The sequence below is a fragment of the Triticum urartu genome, chromosome 4A (assembly GCF_056163025.1).
Source record: "Triticum urartu cultivar PI428250 chromosome 4A, HENAU_Tu73, whole genome shotgun sequence".
NCBI classification, from domain to species: Eukaryota; Viridiplantae; Streptophyta; class Magnoliopsida; order Poales; family Poaceae; genus Triticum; species Triticum urartu.
In genome coordinates, this window is record NC_141876.1 from 78,712,121 (window position 1) to 78,728,290 (window position 16,170).

A 16,170-nucleotide genomic window follows, 5' to 3' on the forward strand; every position below is an offset into this window, starting at 1 on the left:
TCTTCCTCATATATTTGCTTGCGATATACTTTTCCTTTGCATTTTATTCAGATCTATTAAACGAAAAATACAAAATACTTTGTTGCAGTTTATTTTATTTGTGATCTATTATTCCAATCTACTACAATTTTCTGGCATCGTTACCCGAAAGGGATTGACAACCCCTTTAACACGCCGGGTTGCGAGGTGTTGTTATTTGTGTGCAGGTGTTGTTTACATTGTGTTGCTTGGTTCTCCTACTGGTTCGATAACCTTGGTTTCTCCACTAAGGGAAATACCTACCATCGATGTGCTGCATCATCCCTTCCTCTTTGGGGAAATACCGACATAGTCCTAGCAGACAAGAGCTTTTCTGGCGCTATAGTCAGAGAGCGATCAGCCCCCGAGGCCCGAGGGCGGCACTCCGGAGACTCCACGGCGTGTATAGCCCAACTCATTATTACGTGAGAGTGTCACGAGCGGAGAACTTCACAGGCACTAGGCCTTGCTTCATGGGTAGAACTTCCGGAGGTGCTAGATGTTCCAAGCATTCTGGATGGGGATCCCGTCCTGCGTCTCCAGGCGCGCAGCGCCGGTCTCGGAGATGCGGTCTATCCTAGACGGCCCCTCACACATGGGCAAGAGCTTATGTAGCCCTTCCCTGGAGAGCACCTGCCTCAGGACAAGATCGCCCACCTCAAGCATCCTGGAGCGGACGCTGCAGCAGTGGTACTGCCGTAGTGCCTGCTGGTACCTTGCTGCACGGAGCGAGGCTTGGCGGCGGCGTTCCTCCCCTAGCATGAGGTCCATCCCCCACATGGCGTCCTGGCGTGCCTCGTCAAATGCGAGGACCCGCGCGGACCAATGCTTGACCTCACGAGGGAGAACCGCGTCGGCTCCGTAGACGAGGAAGAACGGAATCTCGCCCGTTGGCTTGGTGGCGGTGGTGTGGATGGACCACAACACGGACTGGAGCTCGTTATGCCAGCCCCTGCCGCAGGCCTCAAGCTTTTTCTTGAAGGTCCTTGTCTTGAGGCCTCTCAAGACCTCCGCATTGGCGCACTCGGCTTGGCCGTTACTTCTGGGATATGCCACTAAGGCATAGCATATCTGCGTTCCAAGGTTAGCACAATATGTTTTGAAGAGATTGCTAGTGAACTGCAAGCCATTGTCGGTGATGATGCGATTAGGGACTCTGAACCGGCTCACGAGGCCATTGATGAACTTGACCGCGGAGCCGACTTGGATGGTGCAGACAGCTTCCAGCTCTGCCCACTTAGTGAATTTGTCGATGGCGACGTAGAGGTAGCGGTAACACCCAGGCGCTTAAGGGAATGGACCCAGGATATCTAGCCCCCAGACCACAAACGGCCATGATAGCGGGATAGTCTGGAGGCCCTGAGTAGGCTGGTGGATTTGCTTGGCGTGGAACTGGCAGGCCTCATAGGATCTCACCAGCTCGGCTGCATTGTTGAGTGCCGTGGGCCAGTAGAACCCGCTGCGGAACACCTTGCCCACAAGGGTGTGCAACGACGAGTGGTACCCGCAATCTCCGCCGTGTATGTCAGCTAGCAGTTCGCGCCCCTACTCCCTAGAGATGCATCACAAGGAAACATCATTTGGTCATTTTTGATATAGCTCACCATCCTAAATGCAGTACGCTGTAGCCTGTCGGGCCACGCGTTCCGCGTCCTCCTACTTCTTTGGCAGTGTTCCTTGCATCAGGTATGCCCTGAACTCCTCGGTCTAGCTCCCCTCCTGGGGCTCGAGCGCCAGGAGCAGGCGCGCTCCTGAGGTTAGACCATAGGCGGGGGCTCTCGAGGCTGGCAGCGGGGGAAGCTCCTCCAAAGGTGGTGCAGGCTACACAGCCGGGGGGTCGCTGGGGGCTTGAAGACTCACTCCTCGAAGACACCAGGCTCTTGGGGCTGGCGCCTTGACGCCCTTTTGGCGATATCGTCCACTTCCTTGTTTGTGCCGCATGGCACATGCTGCAGTTCCAAGCCCAAGAATTGCTTCTCCATCTTGCGTACCTTCGTGAGGTATGCCTCCATGTGATCGTCCTTTGTCTCGTCCACCTTGTTGGAAAAGTTGACGAGCAGCTGAGAGTCACCCTTGATGGTGAGGCTCTTTACCCCCAAGGTTGCCATAGCCTTGAGGTCGGCGATCAATCCTTCGTACTCCGTGATGTTGTTGGAGACCTTCTCACCCCGCTGGAAGCAGAGCTCCACGATGTAGTAGATCTTGTCCTAGGTGGGCGAGATGAGTACTGCTCCAGGCCCCACGCCCTGGCGCGCGAATGCGCTGTCGAAGTACATGAGCCAGCCGTCCGGTGCTTCGCTCCCTTGCAAGAGAGACCGATCCTCGCATGCTTTGGGCCCTGGAGCGCCAGTCCATTCCACCACGAAATCGGCGAGCGTGGCTCCCTTGACCCTGGTGGTGTTGAACTCCAGCTGGAAGGCCTGCAGCTCGATGTTCCATTCGGCAACCCTTCCCGCAGCATTGGGGCTCTGGAGTACCCTCTCTAGTGGGTACGCTGAGACGACCTTGATGGGGTGGCCTTGTAAGTAGTGATGCAGCTTGCGCGAGGCCACGAGGAGCGTGAGTAGAAGCTTCTACGGCATGGGATAGCGTTCCCTTGCATCCCGTAGCACTCTGCTGACGAAGTACACCAGGTGCTCGACGAGGGCGGGAGCATCGATTGAGTCTGAGATCTCCGGAGGTGGGGACGCCTCCTGAGGCCGTGGGAACTCACGAGCTTGGTTGTCCATTGCGTCCCCCGTAGTCTTAGGAGTGTCGTCCTGTGGGGTCTGGTCATCTGCTGGCGCCGCTGTGGCTTCAGGGGCGGCGTATCAGTGGGCGCCATCCCCACCATAGGTGCGGCCTTGTGCGGCAGGCCCTTAGCTTGGCGCTCCTCCCGGATGGCCACCAGTGCTGCGCTGGCGGAATGAGGTGTGGTGGCCAGGTAAAGTACCAGGGGCTCAAGGGGACGAGGCGCCACCATCACCGGTGGGATGGTCAGGTATCTCTTGAGGTCTTGAAATGTCGTGTCGGCCTCCGGGGTCCACTCGAATGGGCCCTTCTTCTTCATTAGGATGAAGAACGGGAGGGCGCGCTCCCACAGCTTGGAGATGAAGCGCCCCAGTGAGATCACGCAGCCCACGAGTTTTTGCATTTCCTTGAGAGTCTGCGACGGGATCATCTCTTCTATTGCTTTGACCTTCTCTGGGTTCGCCTCGATCCCCCTGTGCGACATGAGGAAACCCAGCAGCTTGCCAGAGGGGAAGCGGAACACACATTTATCCGGATTGAGCCACAGATCTACCTTGCGCAGGCTGGCAAAAGTCTCCTCCAAATCCTGAAGGAGGGTCCTGGCCTCCCGAGATTTTACCACAATGTCATCGACATAGGCCTCAGCATTCTTCCCGAGCTGTTGGCCTAGGGCGATGTGCATCAGCCATTGAAAGGTTGCCCCAGTGTTTCGCAGTCCGAATGGCATGCAGGTGTAGCAGTACACCCTGCACGGGGTCAAGGAGGCCGTCTTCTCTATGTCTTCCAACGTCATCTTGGTCTAGTGGTAACCTGAGAAGGCATCTAGGAAACCTAACAGGTCGCACTCGGCGGTGGAGTCGACGATCTGATCGATGCACGGAAGCGGGAACAGGTCCTGAGTGCATGCCTTGTTTAGGTTGGTGATGTCGATGCACATGCGTTTATTTCCGCCCTTCTTAGGCACGACGACGGGCTTTTCCAGCCACTCCGGGTACTGGACCTCGCGGATGACACCCACCGCCTGTAGCTTGTGGGCTTCCTGGATGATGAAGGACTGTTTCTTTGTGGATTGTCGCCGTGCCTTCTGCTTCACAGGGCGCACATTGGGGCACACCCTCAAGTGGTGCCCGATTACTCCCCTTGGGACCCCCACCATCTGCTTGGGCTCCCAAGCGAATACTTTCTTGTTCGCGCGTAGGAATTTCACTAGTGCCTCTTCTTGGTCCGCGTCGAGGTCGGCGCTGATACGTCTCCGTGGTATCTACTTTTGCAAACACGTTTTCCCTTGTTTTGGACTCTAACTTGCATGATTTGAATGGAACTAACCCGGACTGACGCTGTTTTCAGCAGAATTGCCATGGTGTTATTTATATGCAGAAACAAAAGTTCTCAGAATGACCTGAAACTGATTATTTTTGGAAATAATAAAAAATACTGGCAAAAGATCAATACCAGGGGGCCCACACCCTAGCCACGAGGGTGGGCGATACGTCCATTTTGCATCATGCTTTTATATCGATATTTCTTGCATTATGGGCTGTTATTTCACATTATGTCACAATACTTATGGCTATTCTCTCTTATTTTACAAGGTTTACATAAGGAGGGAGAATGCCGGCAGCTGGAATTCTTGGCTAGAAAAGGAGCAAATATTAGAGACCTATTCTGCACAACTCCAAAAGTCCTGAAACTCCATGGAATATCTTATAATAAATAATGAAAAATCCTCGCCAAAGATGAAGACCAGGGGGCCCACACCCTGTCCACGAGGGTGGGGGGCGCCCCCACCCATAGGGCGCGCCCCCTACTTCGTGGGCCCCCTGGTGGCTCTCCGATGACCATCTTCTGCTATATGAAGTCTTTCGATGAGAAAAAACACAGAAGCAACCTTTCGGGACGAAACTCCGCCGCCACGAGGCGGAACCTTGGTGGAACCAATCTAGGGCTCCGACGGAGCTGTTCTGTCAGGCAAACTTCCCTCTCAGAGGGGGAAATCATCGCCATCGTCATCACAAACGCTCCTCTCATCAGGAGAGGTCAATCTCCATCAACATCTTCACCAGAACCATCTCATCTTAAAACCCTAGTTCATCTCTTGTATCCAATTCTTGTCTCCAAGTCCGGGATTGGTGCTATTAGGTTGCTAGTAGTGTTGATTACTCCTTGTAGTTGATGCTAGTTGGTTTATTTGGTGGAAGATCATATGTTCAGATCCTTTATGCATATTATTACCCCTCTGATTATGAACATGAATATGCTTTGTGAGTAGTTACGTTTGTTCCTGAGGACAAGGGAGAAGTCTTGCTATTAGTAGTCATGTGAATTTGGTATTCGTTCGATATTTTGATGAGATGTATGTTGTCTAGCCTCTAGTGGTGTTATGTGAACGTCGACTACATAACACTTCACCATTATTTGGGCCTAGAGGAAGGCATTGGGAAGTAATAAGTAGATGATGGGTTGCTAGAGTGACAGAAGCTTAAACCCTAGTTTATGCGTTGCTTCGTAAGGGGCTGATTTGGATCCATATGTTTCATGCTATGGTTAGGTTTACCTTAATACTTTTGTTGTAGTTATGGATGCTTACAATAGAGGTTAATCATAAGTGGGATGCTTGTTCAAGTAAGAACAGCACCCAAGCACCGGTCCACCCACATATCAAATTATCAAAGTACCGAACGCGAATCATATGAACGTGATGAAAACTAGCTTGACGATATTCCCATGTGTCCTCGGGGGCGCTTTTCCTTATAAAAGAGTTTGTCCAGGCTTGTCCTTTGCTACAAAAAGGATTGGGACACCTTGCTTCATTTTATTTACTTGTGTCACTTGTTGCTTGTTACAAATTATCTTATCACAAAACTATCTGTTACCACTTATTTTAGTACTTGCGGAGAATACCTTGCTGAAAACCGCTTATCACTTCCTTCTGCTCTTCGTTGGGTTCGACACTCTTACTTATCGAAAGGACTACGATAGATCCCCTATACTTGCGGGTCATCAAGACTCTTTTCTGGCGCCGTTGCTGGGGAGTGAAGCGCCTTTGGTAGGTGGAATTTGGTAAGGAAAAATTTATATAGTGTGCTGAAATTTACTATCACTTGTTACTATGGAAAGTAATCCTCTGAGGGGCTTGTTCGGGGTATCTTCACCCCAACTAGTAGAGCAAAGAGTTTCTCCTCAACTTACTGAACCTATTGAAAATGAAATTCCTTTTGAGTTTCCTTCGGGTATGATAGAAAAACTGCGAGCTAATCCTTTTACAGGAGATGGAACAAAGCATCCTGATGAACACCAAATATATGTGGATGAAGTTTGTGGATTATTTAAGCTTGCAGGTATACCCGATGATGTTGCTAAGAAGAAGGTCTTCCCTTTATCTTTGAAGTGAGACGCATTGACATGATATAGGCTATGTGATGATACGAGATCATGGAACTATAGAATATTGAAATTGGAATTTCATCAAAAGTATTACCCTATGCATCTTGTTCATCATGATCGCAAATATATATATAATTTTTGGCCTCGCGAAGGAGAAAGCATCACTCAAGCTTGGGGAGGCTTAAATCAATGTTATATTCATGCCCCAATCATGAGCTCCCAAGAGAAACAATTCTTCAAAAAAATTATGCTCGGCTTTCTGAAAATAATCGCACCATGTTCGATACTTCTTGTGCTGGCTCTTTTATGATGAAGACTATTGGATTTAGATGGGATTTATTGGATAGAATTAAATGCAACTCTAAAGATTGGGATCTCGATGAAGGTAAGGAGTCAAGTATGAAACCTAAGTTTGATTATGTTAAATCTTTTATGGATACCGATATTTTTCGTAAGTTTAGCACTAAATATGGACTTGATTCTGGGATAGTAGCTTCTTTCTGTGAATCTTTTGCTACTTATGTTGATCTCCCCAAGGAGAAGTGGTTTAAATATCATCCTCCCATAGAAGTAAAAGTAGCTGCACCCATTAAAGTTGAAGAAAAGACTATCACTTATAGTGATCCTATTGTTCCTACATCTTATGTTGAGAAACCACCTTTCCCTGTTAGAATAAAGGATCATGCTAAAGCTTTAACTATGGTTCGTAAAAGCAATATTAGAACTTATAGACCTCCTGAGCAAGTTAAAGTAGAACCTAATATTGCTATTGTTAAAGATCTCTTGGCTGGTAATATTGATGGGCATGTTATTCAGTTCTGCGATGAAACTCCTAGAATTGCTAAACCTTGTGCTAAAGATAAACATGGACCTATGGTAGGCGTGCTTGTTATTTTTGTTAAAATAGCAGATCATTGTTATCATGGCTTATGTGATATGGGTGCTAGTGCTAGTGTTATACCTTATGACTTGTATAAAGAAATCAAGCATGAAATTGCACCTGCTGAGTTAGAAGATATTGATGTCACAATTAAACTTGCCAATAGAGATACTATTTCAGCAGTGGGAATTGTTAGAGATGTTGAAGTCTTGTGCGAGAAAACTAAATATCCTGCTGATTTCATTGTTCTTAGTTCCCCACAAGATAGCTTTTGTCCCATTATATTTGGTAGACCCTTCTTGAACACTGTTAATGCTAAGATAGACTGCGAAAAGAATGTTGTTACTATTGGCTTGGATGATATGATTCATGAGTTTAATTTCTCTAAATTTAGTAAACAACACCGTGAAGAAGAATTGCCTAGTAAGGATGAAATTATTGGTCTTGCTTCTATTGCCGTACCTCCTAGTGATCCTTTAGAACAATATTTGCTAGACCATGAGAATGATATGTTTATGAATGAAAGAAGGGAAATAGATGAAGTATTCTTTAAACAAGAACCTATTCTGAAACACAACTTGCCTGTTGAAATCCTAGGGGATCCCCCTCCACCTAAGGGTGATCTCGTGTTTGAGCTTAAACCATTGCCTGATAATCTTAAATATGCTTATCTTGATGAAAAGAAGATATATCCTGTTATTATTAGTGCTAACCTTTCAGAGCATGAAGAAGAAAGATTATTGAAAACTCTGAAGAAGCACCATGCTGCTATTGGATATACTATTGATGATCTTAAGGGCATTAGTCCCACTCTATGTCAACATAAAATAAATTTGGAAGCAGATGCCAAACCAGTTCGTGATCCTCAACGACGTCTGAATCCTAAAATGAAAGAAGTGGTGAGAAAAGAAATACTAAAGCTTCTGGAGGCAGGTATAATTTATCCTGTTGTTGATAGTCAGTGGGTAAGTCTTGTTCATTGTGTCCCTAAGAAGGGAGGTATTACTGTTGTTCCTAATGATAAAGATGAATTGATTCCACAAAGAATTATTACAGGTTATAGGATGGTAATTGATTTCCGCAAATTAAATAAGGCTACTAAGAAAGATCATTACCCCTTACCTTTTATCGATCAAATTCTAGAAAGATTATGCAAACATACACATTATTGCTTTCTAGATGGTTATTCTGGTTTCTCTCAAATACATGTGTCGGCTAAAGATCAATCAAAGACTACTTTTACATGCCCGTTTGGTACTTTTGCTTATAGACATATACCTTTTGGTTTATGTAATGCACCTGCTACCTTTCAAAGATGCATGATGGCTATATTCTCTGACTTTTGTGAAAAGATTTGTGAGGTTTTCATGGACGACTTTTCCGTCTATGGACCTTCTTTTGATGATTGCTTGAGCAATCTTGATCGAGTTTTGCAGAGATGTGAAGAAACTAATCTTGTCTTGAATTGGGAAAAGTGCCACTTTATGGTTAATGAAGGTATTGTCTTGGGGCATAAAGTTTCTGAAAGAGGTATTGAAGTTGATAAAGCCAAGGTTGATGCTATTGAAAAGATGTCATGTCCCAAGGACATCAATGGTATAAGAAGTATCCTTGGTCATGCCGGATTTTATAGGAGGTTCATTAAGGACTTCTCAAAAATTTCTTGGCCTCTGACTAATTTATTACAAAAAGATATACCATTTGTCTTTGATGATGATTGTGTAGAAGCATTTGAAATATTTAAGAAAGCATTAGTCTCTGCACCTATTGTTCAGCCACCTGATTGGAATTTACCCTTTGAAATTATGTGTGATGCTAGCGATTATGCTGTAGGTGCTGTTCTAGGGCAAAGAGTTGATAAGAAATTAAATGTTATCCATTATGCTAGTAAGACTCTTGACAATGCTCAAAGAAATTATGCTACTACTGAAAAAGAACTTTTAGCAGTTGTATTTGCTTGTGATAAGTTCAGACCTTATATTGTTGATTCTAAAGTAACTATCCACACTGATCATGCTGCTATTAAATATCTTATGGAGAAGAAAGATGCTAAACCTAGACTTATTAGATGGGTTCTCTTGCTACAAGAATTTGATTTGCATATTGTTGATAGAAAAGGAGCTGAGAACCCCGTTGCAGACAACTTATCTAGGTTAGAGAATGTTCTTGATGACCCACTTCCTATTGATGATAGCTTTCATGATGAACAATTAAATGCCATAAGTACTTCTCGTAATACTCCATGGTATTCTGATTATGCTAATTACATTGTTGCTAAATTCATACCACCTAGCTTCACATACCAACAAAAGAAAAAGTTTTTCTATGATTTGAGACATTACTTTTGGGATGACCCACATCTCTATAAAGGAGTAGATGGTGTTATTAGACGTTGTGTACCTGACCATGAATAGGAACAGATCCTACACAAGTGCCACTCCGAAGCTTATGGAGGACACCATGCGGGAGATAGAAGTGCACATAGGGTATTGCAATCTGGTTTTTATTGGCCTACTCTCTTCAAGGATGCCCGTAAGTTTGTCCTATCTTGTGATGAATGTCAAAGAATTGGTAATATTAGTAGACGTCAAGAAATGCCTATGAATTATTCACTTGTTATTGAACCATTTGATGTCTGGGGCTTTGGTTATATGGGACCTTTTCCTGCCTCTAATGGATATACACATATTTTAGTTGCTATTGATTACGTTACTAAGTGGGTAGAAGCTATTCCAACTAGTACTGCTGATCATAACACTTATATTAAAATGCTTAAATAAGTTATTTTTCTGAGGTTTGGAGTCCCTAGATATTTAATGACTAATGGTGGTTCACATTTTATTCATGGTGCTTTCCGTAAAATTCTTGCTAAATATGACGTCAATCATAGAATTGCATCTCTGTATCACCCACAGTCTAGTGGTCAAGTAGAATTGAGTAATAGAGAACTCAAATTAATTTTTCAAAAGATGGTTAATAGGTCTAGAAAGAATTGGTCCAAGAAACTTGATGATGCATTATGGGCCTATAGAACCGCATATAAAAATCCTATGGTATGTCTCCGTATAAAATGGTATATGGAAAAGCATGTCACTTACCTCTTGAACTAGAACATAAGGCATATTGGGCTATTAAAGAGCTCAACTATGATTTCAAACTTGCCGGTGAGAAGAGGTTATTTGATATTAACTCACTTGATGAATGGAGAACCCAAGCTTATGAAAATGCCAAGTTGTTTAAAGAAAAGGTTAAAAGATGGCATGACAAAAGGATACAAAAGCGTGAGTTTAATGTAGGTGATTATGTATTGCTATACAACTCTCGTTTAAGATTTTTTGCAGGAAAACTTCTCTCTAAATGGGAAGGCCCCTATGTTATCGAGGAGGTCTATCGTTCTGGTGCCATAAAAATCAACAACTTCGAAGGCACAAATCCGAAGGTGGTAAATGGTCAAAAAACCAAACATTATATCTCAGGCAATCCCATAAATGTTGAAACCAATATTATTGAAACCGTAACCCCGGAGGAATACATAAGGGACACTTTCCAGAACGTTTCAGACTCCGAAAAGCAATAGGTATGTGGTACGGTAAGTAAACCGATTCCAAAACAGTTTTTAAGGCAATATTTATCCGTTTTGGAATATTTAGAAAAATAGAAAATTAAGAAGTAGTCCGGGAAGGACACGAGGGCCCCACGAGGGTGGAGGGCGCGCCCTACCCCCCTGGGCGCGCCCCTTACCTCATGAGCACCTCGTGTGTCTTTCGGACTCCGTTTTCTTGCACGATACGTATTTTGGTCGGTAAAAATTCACTATATATTCTCCCGAAGGTTTTGACTCCCGTATCACGCAAATATCCCATGTTCTTGTTTTGGGCTGTTCTCTGTCAGGGTTGTCAAGGCCAGGCATCATGTCGTCCCCCTCCTCCGACAACGGTCACAAAGATGCTTGGCTAATGAAGATAGATCTGAAGAGGGAAGAACCCATGGAGATCAACAAGGATGAGGGGATCAAGAAGGCCACGGAGAACCAAGCTCTGGCAACAGAAGACATCCTTCAACTTGATCACAACCTTCTTACCCCAACTGAGATCGAAGCCTTCCGGATGATTGAGGTAACTTGTATTCAAAACAAGTATCTCACAAGTGAAAATAATTTGTTGAAGGAGCATATCTTTGCACTCAAGGGCATTATTCGCATGCTAGAGGACCTCTTACGCTCGATGTGCGACTATCCATCACCTCCATCTTCACCAACAACAACGAAGGAGACATAATCACATGGGTATGGGCAATCCCCTTGGCAACTGCCAAGCTTGGGGGAGGTGCCCGGGTATCGTATCACAATCACAACTCCTATCTTTACCGTTTTCCTCAGCTCGATCCTATTAGTAGTATTTTGATCTAGTAGAATAAAGTTTATGGCATGATCTAGTTTTATGTTTTGCATTATGATCTCTCTATGTAATTGAGTCCGTGATCTATAAAATAAAGATTAGTGTTGAGTCAAGGGCTTGATTTTCTTGCTATGATCTTGGGTGAATAAAAGAAAAGAGAAAAAGAATAAGAAGAAACAAAAGTTCATATTGATCTTATTGAGAGTAATGACTTCACATAGGAAGAGTATGATGATTTAAAAGTTATTGGGAGTTGGCAGACATAGTTTGGTCATCGTTGCAATTAATAGGAAGTAATAAGGAAAGAGAGGTTTCACATATAAATATATTATCATTGACATCTTTTATGATTGGGAGCACTCATTAAAATATGACATGCTAAAGAGTTGATATTGGACAAGGAAGACAACGTGATGAGTTATGTTTTCTTATATCTGAGATAAAGTATGTTGTCATGGATCCTCCAACATGTTGAGCTTACCTTCCCCCCTCTTGCTAGCCAAATTCTCAGCACCAAGTAGAGATACTACTTGTGCTTCCAAATACCCTTAAACCAGTTTTGCCATGAGATTCCACCATATCTACCTATGGATTGAGTAAGATCCTTCAAGTAAGTTGTCATCGGTGCAAAGCCATAAAAAATTGCTCTAAATATGTATGATTGATTGGTGTGGGAGAAATAAGCTTTAAACGATCTTGTGATGTGGAAGTAATAAAAGCGACAGACTGCATAATAAAGGTTCATATCACAAGGGGCAATATAAAGTGACGTTCTTTCTCATTAAGATTTTGTGCATCCAACCATAAAAGTGCATGGCAACCTCTGCTTCCCTCTGCGAAGGGCCTACCTTTTATTATTATCTACTACCTTATGTAAGAGTCATGGTGATCTTCACCTTTCCTTTTTCATTTTATCCTTTGGCAAGCCTAGCATGTTGGAAAGAACCTGATATATATATCCAATTGGATGCAGGGGCCATGAGTTATTATTGTTGACATTACCCTCGAGGTAAAAGGTTGTGGGGCGAAACTATAAGCCCCTATCTTTCTCTGTGTCCGATTAAAACTCCGTAACCACAAGTATTGCGTGAGTGTTAGAAATTATGAAGGACTAGATGATAGTTGAGTATGTGGACTTGCTTTTTAGCTTTGACATAGACTCTTTCTGATGTTATGATAAATTGCAATTGCTTCAATGACTAAGGTTATAGTTTGTTGGTTCTCAATAAGTTTTCTGATTCATACTTTTGCATTGTGAATAGATCATCACTTGAACATAAGTAATCATATGACAATATCTATATATGTTGCTGTTATGAGAATAATCATGATGCCTTCATGTCCGTATTTTATTTTTATCGATGCCTCTACCTCTAAACATGGGGACATATTTATTGTTATCGGCTTTCGCTTGAGGACAAGCAAGGTCTAAGCTTGGAGGAGTTGATATGTGCATTTTGCATCATGCTTTTATATAGATATTTATTGCATTATGGGTTGTTATTTCACATTATGTCACAATACTTATGGCTATTCTCTCTTATTTTACAAGGTTTACATAAGGAGGGAGAATGCCGGCAGCTGGAATTCTTGGCTAGAAAAGGAGCAAATATTAGAGACCTATTCTGCACAACTCCAAAAGTCCTGAAACTCCACGGAATATCTTATAATAAATAATGAAAAATCCTCGCCAAAGATGAAGACCAGGGGGCCCACACCCTGTCCATGAGGGTGGGGCGCCCCCTAGGGCGCGCCCCCTACCTCGTGGGCCCCCTGGTGGCTCTCCGATGACCATCTTCTGCTATATGAAGTCTTTCGATGAGAAAAAACCTAGAAGCAACCTTTCGGGACGAAACTCCGCCGCCATGAGGCAGAACCTTGGTGGAACCAATCTAGGGCTCCGGCAGAGCTATTCTGCCAGGGAAACTTCCCTCCCGGAGGGTGAAATCATAGCCATTGTCATCACCAACGCTCCTCTCATCGGGAGAGGGCAATCTCAATCAACATCTTCACCAGCACCATCTCATCTTAAAACCCTAGTTCATCTCTTGTATGCAATTCTTGTCTCCAAGTCCGGGATTGGAGCTAGTAGGTTGCTAGTAGTGTTGATTACTCCTTGTAGTTGATGCTAGTTGGTTTATTTGGTGGAAGATCATATGTTCAGATCCTTTATGCATATTATTACCCCTCTGATTATGAACATGAATATGCTTTGTGAGTAGTTACGTTTGTTCCTGAGGACAAGGGAGAAGTCTTGCTATTAGTAGTCATGTGAAGTTGGTATTCGTTCGATATTTTGATGAGATGTATGTTGTCTAGCCTCTAGTGGTGTTATGTGAACGTCAACTACATAACACTTCACCATTATTTGGGACTAGAGGAAGGCATTGGGAAGTAATAAGTAGATGATGGGTTGCTAGAGTGACAGAAGCTTAAACCCTAGTTTATGCGTTGCTTCGTAAGGGGCTGATTTGGATCCATATGTTTCATGCTATGGTTAGGTTTACCTTAATACTTTTGTTGTAGTTGCGGATGCTTGCAATAGAGGTTAATCATAAGTGGGATGCTTGTTCAAGTAAGAACAGCACCCAAGCACCGGTCCACCCACATATCAAATTATCAAAGTACCGAACGCGAATCATACGAACGTGATGAAAACTAGCTTGATGATATTCCCATGTGTCCTCGGGAGCGCTTTTCCTTATATAAGAGTTTGTCCAGGCTTGTCCTTTGCTACAAAAAGGATTGGGCCACCTTGCTGCACTTTATTTACTTTTGTCACTTGTTGCTCGTTACAAATTATCTTATCACAAAACTATCTATTACCACTTATTTCAGTACTTGCAGAGAATACCTTGCTGAAAACCGCTTATCATTTCCTTCTGCTCCTCTTTGGGTTCGACACTCTTACTTATCGAAAGGACTACGATAGATCCCCTTATACTTGTGGGTCATCAATGGGGGGCGCGCCCCCCACCTCGTGGGCCCCTTGGAGCTCCTCCGACCTCAACTCCAACTCTATATATTCATGTTCGTAGAGAGAAAATTAGAGAGAAAGATTCATCGCGTTTTACGATACGGAGCCGCCGCCAAGCCCTAAACTCTCTAGGGAGGGCTGATCTAGAGTCCGTTCGGGGCTCCGGAGAGGGGAATCCGTCGCCATCGTCATCATCAACCATCCTCCATCACCGATTTCATGATGCTCACTGCCGTGCGTGAGTAATTCCATCGTAGGCTTGCTGGACGGTGATGGGTTGGATGAGATTTATCATGTAATCGAGTTAGTTTTGTTAGGGTTTGATCCCTAGTATCCACTATGTTCTAACATTGATGTTGCTATGACTTTGCTATGCTTAATGCTTGTCAATAGGGCCCGAGTGCCATGATTTCAGATCTGAACGTATTATGTTTTCATCAATATATGATAGTTCTTGATCCTATCTTGCAAGTCTATAGTCACCTACTTTGTTTTATGATCCGGCATCCCCGAAGTGACAATAATCGGGACCACTCCCGGTGATGACCGTAGTTTGAGGAGTTCATGTATTCACTATGTGTTAATGATTTGGTCTGGTACTCTATTAAAAGGAGGCCTTAATATCCCTTAGTTTCCGCTAGGACCCCGCTGCCACGGGAGGGTAGGACAAAAGATGTCATGCAAGTTCTTTTCCACAAGCATGTATGACTATATTCGGAATACATGCCTACATTACATTGATGAATTGGAGCTAGTTCTGTGTCACCCTAGGTTATGACTGTTACATGATGAACCACATCCGGCATAATTCTCTATCACCGATCCATTGCCTACGAGCTTTCCATATATTGATCTTCGCTTATTTACTTTTCCGTTGCTATTGTTACAATCATTACAAAATACCAAAAAAATTACCTTTGCTATCATTACCTTTTGCTACCATTACCACTACTGTCATACTACTTTCCTATTAAATACCTTGCTGCAGATATTAAGTTTCCAAGTGTGGTTGAATTGACAACTCAGCTGCTAATACTTAAGAATATTCTTTGGCTCCCCTTGTGTCGAATCAATATATTTCGGTTGAATACTCTACCCTCAAAAATTGTTGTGAACCCCTATACTTGTGGGTTATCAAGACTATTTTCTGGCGCCGTTGCCAGGGAGCATAGCTCTATTCTTTGAGTCATTTGGGATTTATATCTGCTTATTATTATGAAGAACTTGAAAGGTCCAAGAACCAAGATTTATCCCTCAACTACGAGGGAAGGTAAGGAACTGCCATCTAGCTCTACACTTGATTCACCTTCTGTTTCGAGTAAGCTTGCGACACCTAAACCTACTTCTGCTATTAACTCTGATATGTCGCATATTATTGATGATGCCACTTCTGCTATGCATGATACTTATGATGCAACTACTTCTATGACTGATACTACTGTGCCACTTGGTGAATTTCTTGATGAACAACTCGCTAGGGCTAGAGAGAATGAAATTATTGAAACTGATAATACTGATGAAAGTGATTATGAAGGCTCTCCTAACAAATATGAATTACCTTTTGTGCCTGTGGGCTATGTTATAGATGAAGAAACTAAAGGAGACTTTCTTGCTTGCAATGATAGAAGTGATCTTAATAAATTATTAGCTCAGCTTAAACAAAAAACTCTGAATGCTAGAATGAAATATGATCCTGCTTATGCTACTTCACCTATCTTTGTTACTGATAAGGATTACGAATTCTCTATTGATCCTGAGATAATTACTTTGGTTGAATCTGATCC

At 43.5% G+C, this 16,170-nt stretch overlaps 1 protein-coding gene across 1 annotated transcript; it reads right to left on the minus strand.

Moving 5' to 3' along the window:
- Nucleotides 1-1,874: 1,874 nt before the first annotated feature.
- Nucleotides 1,875-3,541, minus strand: LOC147974869 (uncharacterized). Its single transcript, XM_087520180.1, has 4 exons — nt 3,081-3,541; nt 2,732-2,915; nt 2,247-2,591; nt 1,875-2,189 (listed from the first exon to the last, which is right to left on the minus strand). The coding sequence occupies exons 1-4, from the start codon at nt 3,539-3,541 to the stop codon at nt 1,875-1,877; spliced, it is 1,305 nt and encodes a 434-aa protein (XP_087376306.1).
- Between the last annotated feature and the right edge of the window lie 12,629 nt (nt 3,542-16,170).

Excerpts from the sequence above, each read along its gene's own strand:
- LOC147974869 (XM_087520180.1), bottom strand. The coding sequence starts at position 3,541 with ATGACGTTGGAAGACATAGAGAAGACGGCCTCCTTGACCCCGTGCAGG. Across the intron at positions 2,916-3,080 it reads CTGTGGGAGCGCGCCCTCCC|CGCAGCACTGGTGGCCATCC; the intron begins GTTCTTCATCCT and ends TCATTCCGCCAG. Across the intron at positions 2,190-2,246 it reads AGGGCGTGGGGCCTGGAGCA|CGGGGTGAGAAGGTCTCCAA; the intron begins GTACTCATCTCG and ends CTCTGCTTCCAG.